General features: G+C 40.8%; 1 protein-coding gene across 3 annotated transcripts; it reads left to right on the forward strand.

Annotated features, from left to right (window-relative positions):
- Nucleotides 1-6,227: 6,227 nt before the first annotated feature.
- asphd2 (aspartate beta-hydroxylase domain containing 2) lies at nucleotides 6,228-12,698 on the forward strand. 3 transcript variants are annotated; one of them, XM_005733529.2, is made up of 5 exons: nucleotides 6,228-6,620; nucleotides 7,718-7,947; nucleotides 8,050-8,934; nucleotides 9,389-9,502; nucleotides 9,670-12,698. In XM_005733529.2, exons 3-5 carry the CDS (start codon nucleotides 8,070-8,072, stop codon nucleotides 9,798-9,800), a joined length of 1,110 nt encoding a protein of 369 aa, XP_005733586.1. In that variant the 5' UTR covers nucleotides 6,228-6,620; nucleotides 7,718-7,947; nucleotides 8,050-8,069; the 3' UTR covers nucleotides 9,801-12,698. The 3 variants fall into 3 exon arrangements, with proteins under 3 accessions (XP_005733586.1, XP_005733584.1, XP_005733585.1); XM_005733527.1 differs by having other exon boundaries at nucleotides 6,230-6,620; nucleotides 7,718-8,934; XM_005733528.1 differs by having other exon boundaries at nucleotides 6,230-6,616; nucleotides 7,718-8,934.
- The last annotated feature ends 819 nt before the right edge of the window (nucleotides 12,699-13,517 follow it).

Below are 13,517 nucleotides of genomic sequence, written 5' to 3' on the forward strand. Positions count from 1 at the left end.
TGTGGAACACCACAAGCAATGTCCAAGCATGATGAGGAATGGACACCCAGCTTCACAAATTGTTTCCTGTCACTTAAATATTTTTTGACCCAGTGCAGTACAACCCCCCTTATCCCGTACCGTTCCAGTTTATTAATTAATATGTCATGATTGATTGTGTCGAATGCTTTCTTGAGATGCAGAAATAGTCCAGCCGCATACTGTTTCTGATCTATAGCATTTGTAATCTCCTCAATTGATTCGATTAATGCCAGAGATGTTGATATTTTTGATCTGAATCCATATTGACTGTCAGAAAGTAATTTATATTCATCTAAGAATTTTTCTAATCGTTTATTAAACAGGTTTTCTAGGATTTTGGAGAATTGTGGAAGTAAAGAAACAGGCCTGTAATTTGTGAAATGGTGTCTGTCCCCAGTTTTATACAACAGCACAACTTTAGCTATTTTCATTTTGTTTGGAACTTTTCCCGTCTGAAATGATAAGTTGCAAATATATGTTAGAGGTCCTACAATTCCTTCTATGACCTTCTTGACGATTTTCATGTAAATATCATTACAATCAGTAGATGTTTTATATTTGCACATGTGTACAGTGTCAATTATTTCTTTTTCCTTCACTGCTGTGAGGAACATTGCTCTGCCCTATGCTTGTATTTCATAAGTGTAAAATGTATCCAGCTGATCCCTTACCAAAATTAGATATTGTGCAGAAGTCAAACAGCACATCATTGAGGATGATTCCAGTGCTTGGAGAGAGGAATCTGGAGCCAAATCTGTAAGTACAAAATGCTAAATGATCTACAACACATACAAGTAGAGACATTTTACAAAGCAGCTTCTAAAAATAATCTCTTAAACCTTTTCAATCTTTCAGTTTTAAAGGAAGACACATTTTTGATAGCTGCTTCCTAACAGTAAAACAGATTCATCCAGACACTGACATGTGGTTGATGCTGCTGGTGACAGACACAGCGGATCCATCTTCGGTCAGCACAGACACATGTGTGGTACCCATGCTCTCCAAATACGATGTGATGCCGTAATACTGAAGATCATGAGTCTTGCTGATCAAGCTCCATATACTGTCTGCAAAGCTCTGTGATTGCAAAAACAAACGCATTAGAGAAAATAATGAGAGACAAAGACAAACAACAAATTAAAGCTGAATCTTAAAGAGATTTGAGTTTAAAAACCTCTGATACTTATTTGTTTAAAATGTTATGCCTTTTTCTAGTTTGAAATAACCATCAATTTAGTAATAATAATAATAATCATTTTTTGAAACCAGGAGCTTCACTTAAATATATTATCTATATTTAGTGTTTTGTGCTGGAATGTTGCTATTTTTACTCCAGTCAGATCTAAATACTGCTTCCACCACTGTTCAAGCCATAACTAAATCAGTTATTAAATTAAACAGCTCAGCTCAACACATTAAGATTTCAAGAAAATGTCAGTTTGTGATTTTGTGATTTCAAAATGAACATGAGCAGCAGCTCAACAGTCTGTGTCTATTGGAACCTTTCATGATGTTGAGGATGAAGGTGAGGAGGGCTCCTCCTGCAGGGGGAAGAGGGAAGTGCATCTGGTACTCTCCCAAAGACATATTCCACGCATCAGTCACTGTAACTTTACACAAGGCCGAGTCCTCCAGTGTGAGGTTTCCTCCTGAGCAAAAACAGTGAAACAAATGAATCTGTTGAGCAAAACTGAACACAACGCATCTTATAATCAATACTTTAACAAATTTCCCACGTGTGGGACTAATAAAGGTTATCTTATCTTATCTTATCTTTTAATTGATCCAGACAACTCACAGTGTAGCCTGTGAGGGATCACAGCAAATATTCACAGAGCCAATTGCTTTGTTTGTTTGTAGTTAGATCATTGTGCTTGGCAGACATAAAAAATGGTCAGAAAAGAGAGCAGGATGAAACCTGTCTGACAATACCTGCTTGCTGTATGTCAGTGATTAAATCCTTTTTTATTGTTCTGATGTAAAACACATCTGCCCCTTGCTCTGCAATCATCTCCAAAGTTTTTATCCAGCTTCTCAAATTTGACAAAATCATGGCTTTTAAGCAGGTTCCCAGTTATATATAAATAAAACGTCTTAATAGACAAACATAGTGAGAGAAAACAATCATCATTTGATCCTCATATTTTTGAACTCACATTGTGGGTGTATTTCATACCGAAGCAACAGGGTTCTGTCATTTTTAACAGTCTCTGAGTTGTGGTGACCTTGGAGTTGAGGAATAGGGAATCCTTCTCTGGCTAATTTGATGGTCGGCTGAAAGATGTCAGCCCACAGCAACTTCCCATAAAGCCTGTGTGGTTCTGCACTACCTCGAATTTCTCCAGGAACACCAATCAATTTACTGTCTGATCAAATGAATAATGGATAGTGCTGGAAGGTAACCCATACATCTGCTCATATTTTGAGTATACTCTAATGTCCTGTCCTCGTATAATTAAACTTCAACTGATTTCTAACCTACTACATCACAAGGAAACACTGTACTTTTTAAATGCTGTGTCCATTTATGTTAGAGATAAATATTTAGTTTTATTAGTTTTACATTTATTTATTTATTTTGCTATATTTACATATTTGCACTTTTCCTGGTTTTGCTAAGTTTTCAAGATATGATATAGTTGCCTTCCTTTGTATTTATGCAGGCCTACATGTAAGGATGAAGGAAATAACTCAGGGATCTATACATAAGCAGTCTCTGGTGTCATTGCTTTGCTCATCTCACATCTCTCACACATATTATGTTTTATTTTATGGGGTGGCAGTGGGGCGGGGTCATTAACTGTATACAACATCTACTACTACTACTAAAATTAGAATTAGTAGCATTTTTTTTCAGTGAGTTTCTTATCTCAGTATCTCCCATGGAGAGACTCTGGCAGGCAACGCCTTTTCTTGCACCTAAAAACTTCTTTCTTTCAATGGTAAAGTATACAAATCGATTACATCAATTTATTCTTCAGTTATTTTCTACCTCAGTTTTCTCAGTATTAAACTTTGCATTTTTCTTCATTTTATTTATTTATTTGCTTTAAAGTAAACAACAGCAACAACAACAAAAAAACTTTCAAAAAAATCCTTTTGTTCCTTTTTGTCTTTTCCCTCTAAAGACATCCTGACCAGGCTCAGTGGTTGAGATGGAGGAGCATAACAGCAACATGTTAACAGAAACTGCTGAGGTTCTTGGATGAACTGAAAAACTTCAAACGAAGGAAAAGTTGAGTTTATTTTCTTTAAAGCTCAGGTGGAACTTGATGGACTGACATTGAAGGCTCCGTTCTGGACTTTGTCACACTGGTACATGAAGAGAGGTACCAAGAACAAGAGTGTGCACTGTACACACACACAGCGTCTCAATTCAATGCTTGCTCTTCAGCTGGTGTCACTTAGCAGTTTTGTCTTCCTGCACTAGCAGAGGTTTTTGCTTGGGAAGTAACCGTGACCTGGTTTTCAGAGATTTCTCTAACATTTAATGGTCGTGAAATATGTCAAACTTTTCTCCCCTACCTAAAATTAAACAGCTGCGAGCATCTTGAAGACAGCAGAGAAAATAGTGGCACTGAGGATTTTGAGCTATGGCACTCAATATGCCCTACCTCCACCCTGATTGGAGGATAACTGCACTTACAACATTCATAGACATTACACCTTATTTATAAACCGTATTTCTATTTATACTTCAATGCAACCAACATCCTTACCTCTTTAAACTGTATTTATTATAGACTTATTTAGTATAGTTGCAACAGCACCCCCCCACTCGATGTGCAATATCACTGATCACACTGCACCTCTCAATGCACCTCTCAATAGATGGCATGTATTTATATGTATATATATATATGTATGTGTATGTGGAAATATGTGTGTGCATGTATGTACGCATGCATACATGTATATATACACATATGTATGCACGCGTATGTATGTTTTTATGGGTGTATCCGTATGTTTGCAGGTGTATGTATAACCTGTACATATCTTTCTTGTGTAAATGTAAATTTGTTTGTGATTGTGTAAATACTTATGCTATTGTGTACTTCACACACTTGGAGAAATGCCAAACAGCCTTTCATTGTTCCTGTAACAGTGACAATAAAAGCTATTCTATTCTTCTATTCTATTCTATTCAAGCGATGCCACTTCTGGGGATTTTTGGACACAGGAGGAGTGTGTACACAGATCCTTATTGACTTAGCTGCCGTCTACAGTTCTAATGTCTCCATCAGAATAAGCACTTCTAATTGTACTTTGCTCATGTTTTATTCTGTGTTTTATTTATTATATGTCCTGTTCTAATAAACTTCAATTTCAGGAACACCTTCTTTAGATCTGTTCAGTTTTATTCATATAGCACCACTTAACAATCAACAGTTCTTGTCTCAGAGCGCATTATATCGTAAGGTAAAGAATCTACAGTGGTAATCTAGGACAAATGTTCACTCGGATTCATTCATGACGTGAATGCAATTCTGTAATCAAAGGTGTGTTTTTGGACATAACTGACTACATATGTATACTGTATCATGAGTGCACAGACATGGATGTAAACCACAAATGAACTGTTTGGCTGAGTCAAAACAACCATAGCAGTGATTCTAGCTTAAAGGTGCTCTGGATATTGTTAAATATGCAAATATGGTTAGGTCCATAAATATGTAGATAGAGACAACTTTTTACTAATTTTGGTAATGTAGATTACCATAAGGAATTTAAAATAAAGAATTTAGGTGCACTTTGCGGGCAATGACAGCCTGAAGCCTTTACCGCAGCAGCTTTCAGTTTCTGTTTGTGGGCCTTTCTGTCTGAAATTTAGTCTTCAACAAGTGAAATGCATGCTCAGTTGGGTTACGATCAGGTTGGCCATTCAAGAATATTCACCTTCTTTGCTTTAATAAACTGTCGGGCTGCTTTGGCTGTATGTTTTGCGTCATTGTCCATCTGTATTATGAAACACTGCCCGATCAGTTTGACTGCATTTAACTGAATTTGAGCACACAGTATGCATCCCAGTCTCTTTGTGTTGCTGAGTTCACCAGTTTTTTTTCTGTATTTCACAGGATGGACCAAACTATAGAGTTTGCCACCCCTAATATTGTAGCAATTTCTTGAATGGGTTTTTTTCTGTTTTCGCATCTTAAGTATGGCTTGTTTCACCTGCATTGAGCGCACCTTTGACTGCATGTTGTTTGTTCACAGCACAATTTTCCAAATGCAAGCACCACACCTTAAATCAACTCCAAGCCTTTTAACTGACAATGACATAATGAAGGAATGACACAAACCTGCCCGTGAAATAGCCTTTGAGCCAATTGTCCAAATACCTTTGGTCTCTTATAAAAGACATATGTTTCAGTAAACAGGTTTAAAAAAACTAAACTAAACTTGTGTCAGTGTCCAAATATATATATGGGCCTAACTGTACTGTTAATTTTTTTTTCTTTTTGTCAGATGTCCTGTTTAAAGAAAACACTTTGGAACCACTTGAATGCGAGTACATATATACACATTTACATAGCGACAAAGTGACTTCAAAGAAAATAAAAATGCTTAAATTTTAAAGATTGTGAGTTATTTTGTTCATGTTATTGGCTGTTTAGTCGTTTTATGACGAGATGGATGTCATTATAATTTGGTATAGTTTTTGAGTTGAATCCTTCCAGGAAAGGTTGTTTGATGTGCACTGTCATAAACTATAACCAGCAAACTATTGCTTTGTGACTGCTGTGGGTGAAATCAAGGCATGTTGCAATGCATTTTGGGAAATGATGTCTCCAGAAATGTTAAACAGCAGTCGATGGGCGAGCCATGAGACATGCGGAAGAGCTCCATCAAGTAAAAATAATCAAGAGACCAAAATCAGAGGGAAGGCAGTTTTCCTTTCAAAGTAAAATAACTGACTACAGTAAATTGAATCTCAAGACATTTGTTAATGGTGTTCCCATATATTACTTTTATTGCCACGGTAATTTATTACTTTTCTTAACATTGTGAGGAAAATGCCAAGACCCTAAATTAATTTATTGAAATCTTACATAGCTAACACAATTTTATGCACAAAGGTTAGTGTGTGATTAATTAGGAAGCTCTTATCATAATAATAATAATTATTGTTGTTGTTGTTGTTGTTGTTGTTGTTATTTGTTTAGCGACAGTTTTACAGCAGAATCTACGACTGAAAGTCTGCCCTCCTCCACTTACAATTTTAGACTTTTACTTTGAAAGTCGTAACCGGACATATTGGTGGGTGTTCCTTTCCTTTCTGTGTTGGGTGGCTTCCCTGGTGGAGCTTTTAATATTTACATCAATATTATCTGAAGCCTGTCCTCCGCTGCCGTCCTCCACAGACAGCCAGACAAAGATTCCGCCTGTCGGTAGAACAGCTTCTCATTTCTGTTTCTTTCTTATTTTCTGTTGTTGGTTCCAGTCACGACTTCTTTTGTGCATTTTGGAGCTGTTTCCTGTGATGTTGGCGAGTGATATCCGTCTGCCGTGTGCACTGCAGTGGTGCGCAGCTTCGCCTGGAGAAACACCTGTGCGCCGGTCTCTTCGACATGCCCACAGTCATGAATGTTGAGTAGGTATGAATCTGAAACCCGCCTCAGACACTCAGGTAGAGGGGAGGAAACGTGACCTTAGTTCTGCTTGTTTACCGAGCCTTGTGGAACGTTACAGCTCATCAATATTTTGGGCATCAGTTTGTAGACAGCTCGATCCCGGTGGCAGCATCCGTGAGTGCTCGGATTACATTCAAACAGTGGAGTGTTTGGAAGAATGAGCGTTTTATATCGCTCTCCTCGGCAGGGTTTGGTGGTCAGTGTGTCCTAAAAGCAGCGAGTGTTTGTCTGTGTGCGTGTGTAGGGGGGGTGTGGGGGCGTCTTGATGGTGTCAGACAGGATGTAGGGGAGGATCTGTTGGAGCAGGATTACCCGACCATTTTTGGTGAGAGCGCAGACTGGAGTTCTGATCACAGTTGACGCATTGCACTCCTCGCATTCTGGCTGCCGGTCCCATTATCATTATATAATCATACTCATGTAATCCAGCCTTTTTATTATTGTTATATACTCAGCATACGATTCCACAGACTAGAACCCGCTCCCCCTTCTTCCTCCCCCCGAGGATCCATTTATGCAGCTCCTGCTGAGCAACCTATGAATGCCAAATTATAAATGTGGGTGGGTATCAGCAACTGTTTACGTTTATATAATTCACTCTTCCGAGCGCGTGCGTGTGTGTGCATGCGCAAAAAAATAGAAAAGGGGAGAAATTTGAATTAAATGCAGCGATGTACCCATGACTCATGATTTTATAGAGAGGAGAACAGGGGTGTGTTGGAGTGAGTGTATGGCTGAATTCAAAATTGTGTTCACTGTGTGTGTGTGTGTGTGTGTGTGTGTGTGTGTGTGTGTGTGCATGGGGTGCAGTTATTTTGAAGTCAACAGTGTGTGGGTGACTTCCAGCAGCTGTGTTTAACATGTGGTGGATCCAGGATGGTAAGTTTTTGTCAGAGAGGCAGGTGTGTCTCACACAGATACAAAGCAAAGTGTAACGAGTCCCACGTCACACCGTAAACAGAGTTTGGCGCACTGATGGCACCGTCCTCCTGCTGTGAATTCTATACCCTCCTGTCTTCTCATGGCCCCCCTTTTCTCTCCCTTCTGTCTTTGTTTTCCAGAGAACTGATAACCCTAAGGCGTGGTGTCTGTCTGCATTTGTCTGAAAGAGCAGGAGAGGCAGCAGCAGAAATACCACACGGCCAGACATCATGCAACGAGAAACCTTCACTCACTGCAAAGTGCTGAAATGTTGGGCCTGAAGAGCGAGCGTGTCAGATTGAATCAGCAGACTGTTTCCATCATGGAGGGGCGATAAGAGCTGCTTGACACTAGACCCGTGGCCCTGCGTGTGAGTGTGTGTGTGGTTTACGGCCACCTTTCAATCACAATCAAGAAAAGACACATTCACTGATCCTTCCCCATCATCGTTTTGTGTTTCCTACCGATTCAGCAACCCAGAAACGAGCCAGAATGGAGTGGTCACTAGAGAGTGTGAGGGAGATGGTGGCTGGAGGGATGCAGTCTATAAGGGAGTGTGAGATCTGTGCTTTTGCCATAGCCATGTGTGTGCTGCTGCTCTTTATGTGGTACTGTTATCGGGTGGGCCGGGAGCATGGCTCTAGCCCTCTGCGTGGGAGGTATCTAGCTGGCACGGGACGGATTGGAGGTGTGGTGGGGGGCTTCATGAGTTCAGACTGTCGTAGCAGGGGGAAGGGAAAGCACGGATCCATGCTGGAGGAGCAGAACGGCTTTGCTTTCTGTCAGTCGTCAGAGTGCTTCCGCTGCACCAGCGCTGGAGAGAGCCTGAACCAGAGGCTCTATCACAGCCTGCAGGAATACGCCAAGCGCTACACCTGGTCAGGGATGGGCAGGGTGCACAAAGGAGTCCGTGATCAAGGCCGGTACCTTAACAGCCGACCGACCATCCAGCGGCCAGAGGTCTTCTTCCTACCCGACCTGCCGTCAGCGCCTTTCTTCTCCAGGGAAGTGCAGAGACATGACGTGGAGCTGCTTGAGCAGAGCTTCCCTGCACTCCTGGCTGAGTTCGAGAGCATCTACCACCAGCCTCCGGGTCGCAGCGGCTCCTCCCTCCCGCCGGGGTGGAAGGCCAACAATACTCCTCGCGGGCAGTGGTGGACCTACTACCTGGTCAACCAAGGCACCCCTCTGGTTCTAAATGTCAGGAGATGTCCCCGAGCCTGGAGGGTGCTGGGCCAGCTGCGCACCTTCATCTCCAACAACGTGTTTGGGAACGCCTGCTTCTCAGTACTGACTCCCGGGGCGCTCATCACCGAGCATTACGGCCCGACAAATGTCAGGCTCCGATGCCACCTGGGTAAGAGAGTTCACTGAACTGGAACTAATGAGTCTCAGTGTGAATTTTAAGCCAACGCAACAGCAGATGATTTCAGTGTATTTATAAGGAACAACGCAGAGAATCAGCTGCTCTTGAAAACCTGAATTCTCTTGAGTCATGGAGGCAAAAGGCTAAAATGTTGTGTTATGCTAGAAAATGTTTTCATGCAGCTGAGCTTTGATTCCCTTTCCATCTGTACCCTGTGAGATGGCTCTAAACAGTCACGTTTATCGTTACGTATGCAGTCGTTTTAGTGAGAGCGTTTAGAGCAGCGTGCTGTAATAACACAGGGCCTTTATGACCTGTGCATTAGGCCACCTGCGCAGTAGAATCCAAACAAAACAAATGTTTTAAGTGCATTTATTTTTGAACTATTATAACGACACATTGGCTCGTTTATTACTTTGTTGTTTTTTTGTCTTTTTACCGACAGGTCTCAGAGTGCCCCCTTCCTGTGAACTTGTGGTTGGTGGAGAGCCGCAGTGCTGGTCTGAGGGCAGCTGTTTGCTTTTCGACGACTCCTTCCTTCACAGGGCTTTCCACGAGGGTAAGAAGGCATTAAAATTCAATCTTGGCTTAGGCTGTGTCATTTTATTTATTCTAAAAGAGGATTGGCCTAATTCAATCCAGCAGCTAAGGTAGATGTAGAGCCTTTTAATGCGAGTCTGTTATAGATTTAAGTTCACAACATCGATTTTGTTTTTATGCACGCAGGGAGCCAGGAGGACGGCCCCAGGGTGGTTTTCATGGTGGACCTGTGGCACCCCAACGTGGCCGCCGCTGAGAGACAGGCTTTGGACTACATTTTTACACCGGGCCGTTTAGAGGACAGGGAGGGGAAATAGGTGTGAGTGAGAAGCCGTGTGTCCAAGTGAGACACAGATGGCATTTAGGGAGGTGTGTGTAGTATGAGAAGCAGCCCTTTTTTTTCTTCTTTTTTTTCCTGCCTCCAGACCAGCTCTCACATTCACTGTGTACATATTCTCCAGCTCATGCAGTCTTGCTCTTAACTCCTCTTAGCACATGACCAAACATTGGGCCTCTTTTATCAAACACCTTTTCTCTGTCTAATTGTATAAAATGCAGCCATATTTAAAAGTTTTTTTAAATAGAGGTTAGTAGGTGCACACAGCCATTTTTATTAATGTGTAATAACACCATAGCAGGGACCTTTTGGCTCATTTCTTGCTGTTGTTTTGCTTTATTTTGAATCACCGAATGTTTATTCGAGTACAGATGAATGACGTCACCGAACAGCAAAAATTTGGGGATTTTATCTTCTACTTGCGTCACATTTATTTCAGCAGCAGTATGCTAATGTGGGGCAAAGTCTCTTTGCGAGCCAAGTAATAACGCATCACTCTGTCGCGGAAGTCTTTCACAGCACACGTCGGTCCATAAGTCAGTCTGACCTGTTATGTCCCAAAGAAGTGAAGTCATTCTGCATGAATTAAAGACCCCTCGCTTCCTTCGAGGCCTTAAGAAAGGCAATTGGTGACAGCCAACATCTGTTAACTCATTTTTAACTTCATAATATTTTTCTGTAACACTGCTAGAGTGTCATTGTTGAACACATTACGAGTCACGCTCCGTTAGTTTGAAGCAAGCCATTTTTAAGAGCCACAGTTCTGTCTGTGCCTAAGGTGACCAAATAAGGAAAACCTTGTCGAGATGATGTCAGTCGAGCAAAATAGTACAAAAAACCTTTGGGAGCAAAGCATTTAGAGCTGTGTGAATGCTGAACCTCTGCCCTAAACGGATTACTTTTCCATAACTTTGCCTCATTATTTAAACCTTTGACTGTGTTTATTTTGGCAATACCAGTTTTTTATATATAGTGTAGTGTACACTCACTGTCCAGTTTATTAGGTACACCTATTCATTTGCTCATGAACCCAGATCATATTAGCCACTCGCATGGCATAATCGAGGCAGCCTCTGTGTGTTCAAACTGAGCTTCAGAATGGAAAGAAAGGTGATTTAATAAATTGAAAGTGTCATGTTTGTTGTGTGCCAGAAAGGCTAGTGTGAGGATTTTAGAAACTCTAGGTTCACTGTACTCAAATGACCTCCACATTCACCAGAGCTCAATCCAAAAGAACACCTCTGGGATGTAGAGAAACAAGAGAGGAGTCATGGACGTGCCAAATCTGCAGCAACAGTGTGATGCTATCATGTCAATATGGACCAAATTCTCTGAGAGCACCTTGTTGAATCTGTGCTACGATGAAAGGCAAAAGGGGGATCCGACCTGATGAATCTAATAAAGGGGGTATGTTTCAGAAAAGCTTGAAGTTCTGCTCGGGGAGATTTGATAATTCAGCTTTTTATCATTCAGCCATATTCCCAGCTCAGCTGTCAGAGGGTTTCATTTATAGTAACATATAGGACACACTTTTTCCTTTTTATTGAATGTTAACATATTGTTATTGATTGTAATAATTTATATGAAACCGCCACATGGTTAGTGATGGAGTAAAGGTGAAGAAAAGGCTCCGGTGTTTGTTGGCGTGCTGTGCCAACTGTTGTGATACGCACATCAAGACAGATTCAGCCATTTGTACAAAATGATTTAATAAGCAGTGCAGGATCCTTCTGGAAATCTAATTTGGAGCTGGGTGCCGTGTTGGATTTCTGTAGTATTCCGACCCAACTGGCAGCCGTTACGTAGATACGGAAATAGAAATGGATCGCAGATAGAGCTGTAACAGTGTTAGAGCAGCTACAGAGGAATGTTGTCTTTGCTTGTCAGCAGTAAGGCGAACAGATACATCCATGTGTGGTTTGCTAACTGAGGTCCAATGCCGATCGTGACGTGAATGTTTACAGACGCAGCTAATGTCTCTGTCCCAGCTCCTGTCGGTGTGCTAGTCAGTCGTGCTCCCCTTTGGAAACATCCCCCCGCTTTCACAAGACATGGTTAGGCAAGCACATTTTTAGATCCGAGTGTGTGAGTCGACCCGTGCCGTACCACTGGAGATGAAGTGTTTTTGGTAAATTTACTAAACTCTTGTAATTTGGTTGCATTTGATATGAGGTTTGTATTTCTGTAAATAAGGTTGAGGTAAAAAACAAACAAACAAAAAACACAAAAAGCAAAAAAAAATTGAATGGTCTCAGATGTTTGTTCTTTTTTAAACAATTGTCTTCGATGCTTCAGACTTTTGTGTTGTCCTGATTTCTAGCTAAAGTGATTGCATTTCATTGTCCACTTCAAAGAGCCATCCATGAGGTCATTTTGATAGATTAAATTAGTATATTCTGTAAAATGTTTATAAAGTAAAGCTCTGATGTTCTGTGATGGGTTTATATTTCCCTTTTCTTTCAATCACTGTAATTTTGCAGCACTGTATCTATTCTCAAGGCCACAGTCTTAACTCTTTAACAGCACTTGATGGATATATGTGCACAGTCTAAAAGCTAGTGAAAATGAGTCTTCAGCAGCTTTACTAGTCCACTGCAATTCAAGGTACCCATCAGTTCTAATGTTTACAAAGGCGTGATCATTTCCGAGCTGTCGACGGCATCGGATGACGCTGACGCTCAGCTGTCAGTGATTGGGTTCGAATCATGAGCGCTGTTAATCCATCTTAGAGAATGAAAACTGTCATTCCCAAAGCTTTCTACATGATGATGGGGCAACCGTTTTGTTTACATTTGGACTGAGGATTTGTTCTTTGACACCTTCTTGTGTGAATTTTGAACAGTATTTCTGTACATTTAATAAATGGTCGAGTATCTTATTTAACCAGCTGGTGTCTGAATTCTCACTTGCACGCAGGAGTTACAGATGTGAGTCGGAGGTAGGCTTCAATTTGCTAGAGAAAACTTGTGTGAAGGACAAAGTCTTATGGTTTTTTACTTGCACAACATAAAGCAAGAGTTTGTTCCCTGTTGTCATCTAGATGCAGTTCGATACTTTTGGCACAAGGAGGCATACCAGTGCAACAATGTTGTCACTGCTCCGGTTTCTGCTCGTGACAGTTATTTCCTTTCAAACTTGTTACTTGTATATGATGTCAAGTCAGAAACACTGTGCCACAATGCAAAATTTTCAAATGAAAAAAAATTGTGTGTCTCCTATACAGTGCTGTCCAAAAGTCTTGAGCCATCTCTCATGTCTATATTTTGTTTCTAAGCAGCCAAACTTTCGTGTAATTTTTAAAGTGGTCCAGGCTTTCTGAAGGTCATTCAAAGTTTTTCTTTGGACATTGGCTGCTTTTTCACTCATTTTCAGTACAGTGCTTGTTTCTGACCAGAGAGGCACATAACTCAAGTATAACAGACAGCTTAGCAAACAGCCACTTTATTACTAGCAGTCTGTCACAAAAACACAATTTCTTCCGATTTCCCATGTATTTTTTTGAAGACCACCTAAAGACATGACAAGAAGAGAGTTCAGGCTGAGTTAACAAATAAAGGCGGTCATACCAAATACTGACTTTCAAGCTTGTTAGAATTGTACAAATCCTATTTTTGCCTTATATACTGTATTTATATGTATATTTGCACACGTTTCAATTAAATACTCCACCTATTTCCCCTTCTCCGGGCAAAATATA

Source organism: Pundamilia nyererei, unplaced genomic scaffold (assembly GCF_000239375.1).
Source record: "Pundamilia nyererei isolate P.nyererei 1_Seehausen unplaced genomic scaffold, PunNye1.0 scaffold00053, whole genome shotgun sequence".
Lineage (NCBI taxonomy): Eukaryota > Metazoa > Chordata > Actinopteri > Cichliformes > Cichlidae > Pundamilia > Pundamilia nyererei.

Bases quoted from the DNA above. Each gene is read 5' to 3' on its own strand.
- asphd2 (XM_005733529.2), top strand. From the start codon at position 8,070: ATGGAGTGGTCACTAGAGAGTGTGAGGGAGATGGTGGCTGGAGGGATG. The intron at 8,935-9,388 runs GTAAGAGAGTTC...TTTTACCGACAG, and splicing joins CAGGCTCCGATGCCACCTGG to GTCTCAGAGTGCCCCCTTCC. The intron at 9,503-9,669 runs GTAAGAAGGCAT...TTATGCACGCAG, and splicing joins TCACAGGGCTTTCCACGAGG to GGAGCCAGGAGGACGGCCCC.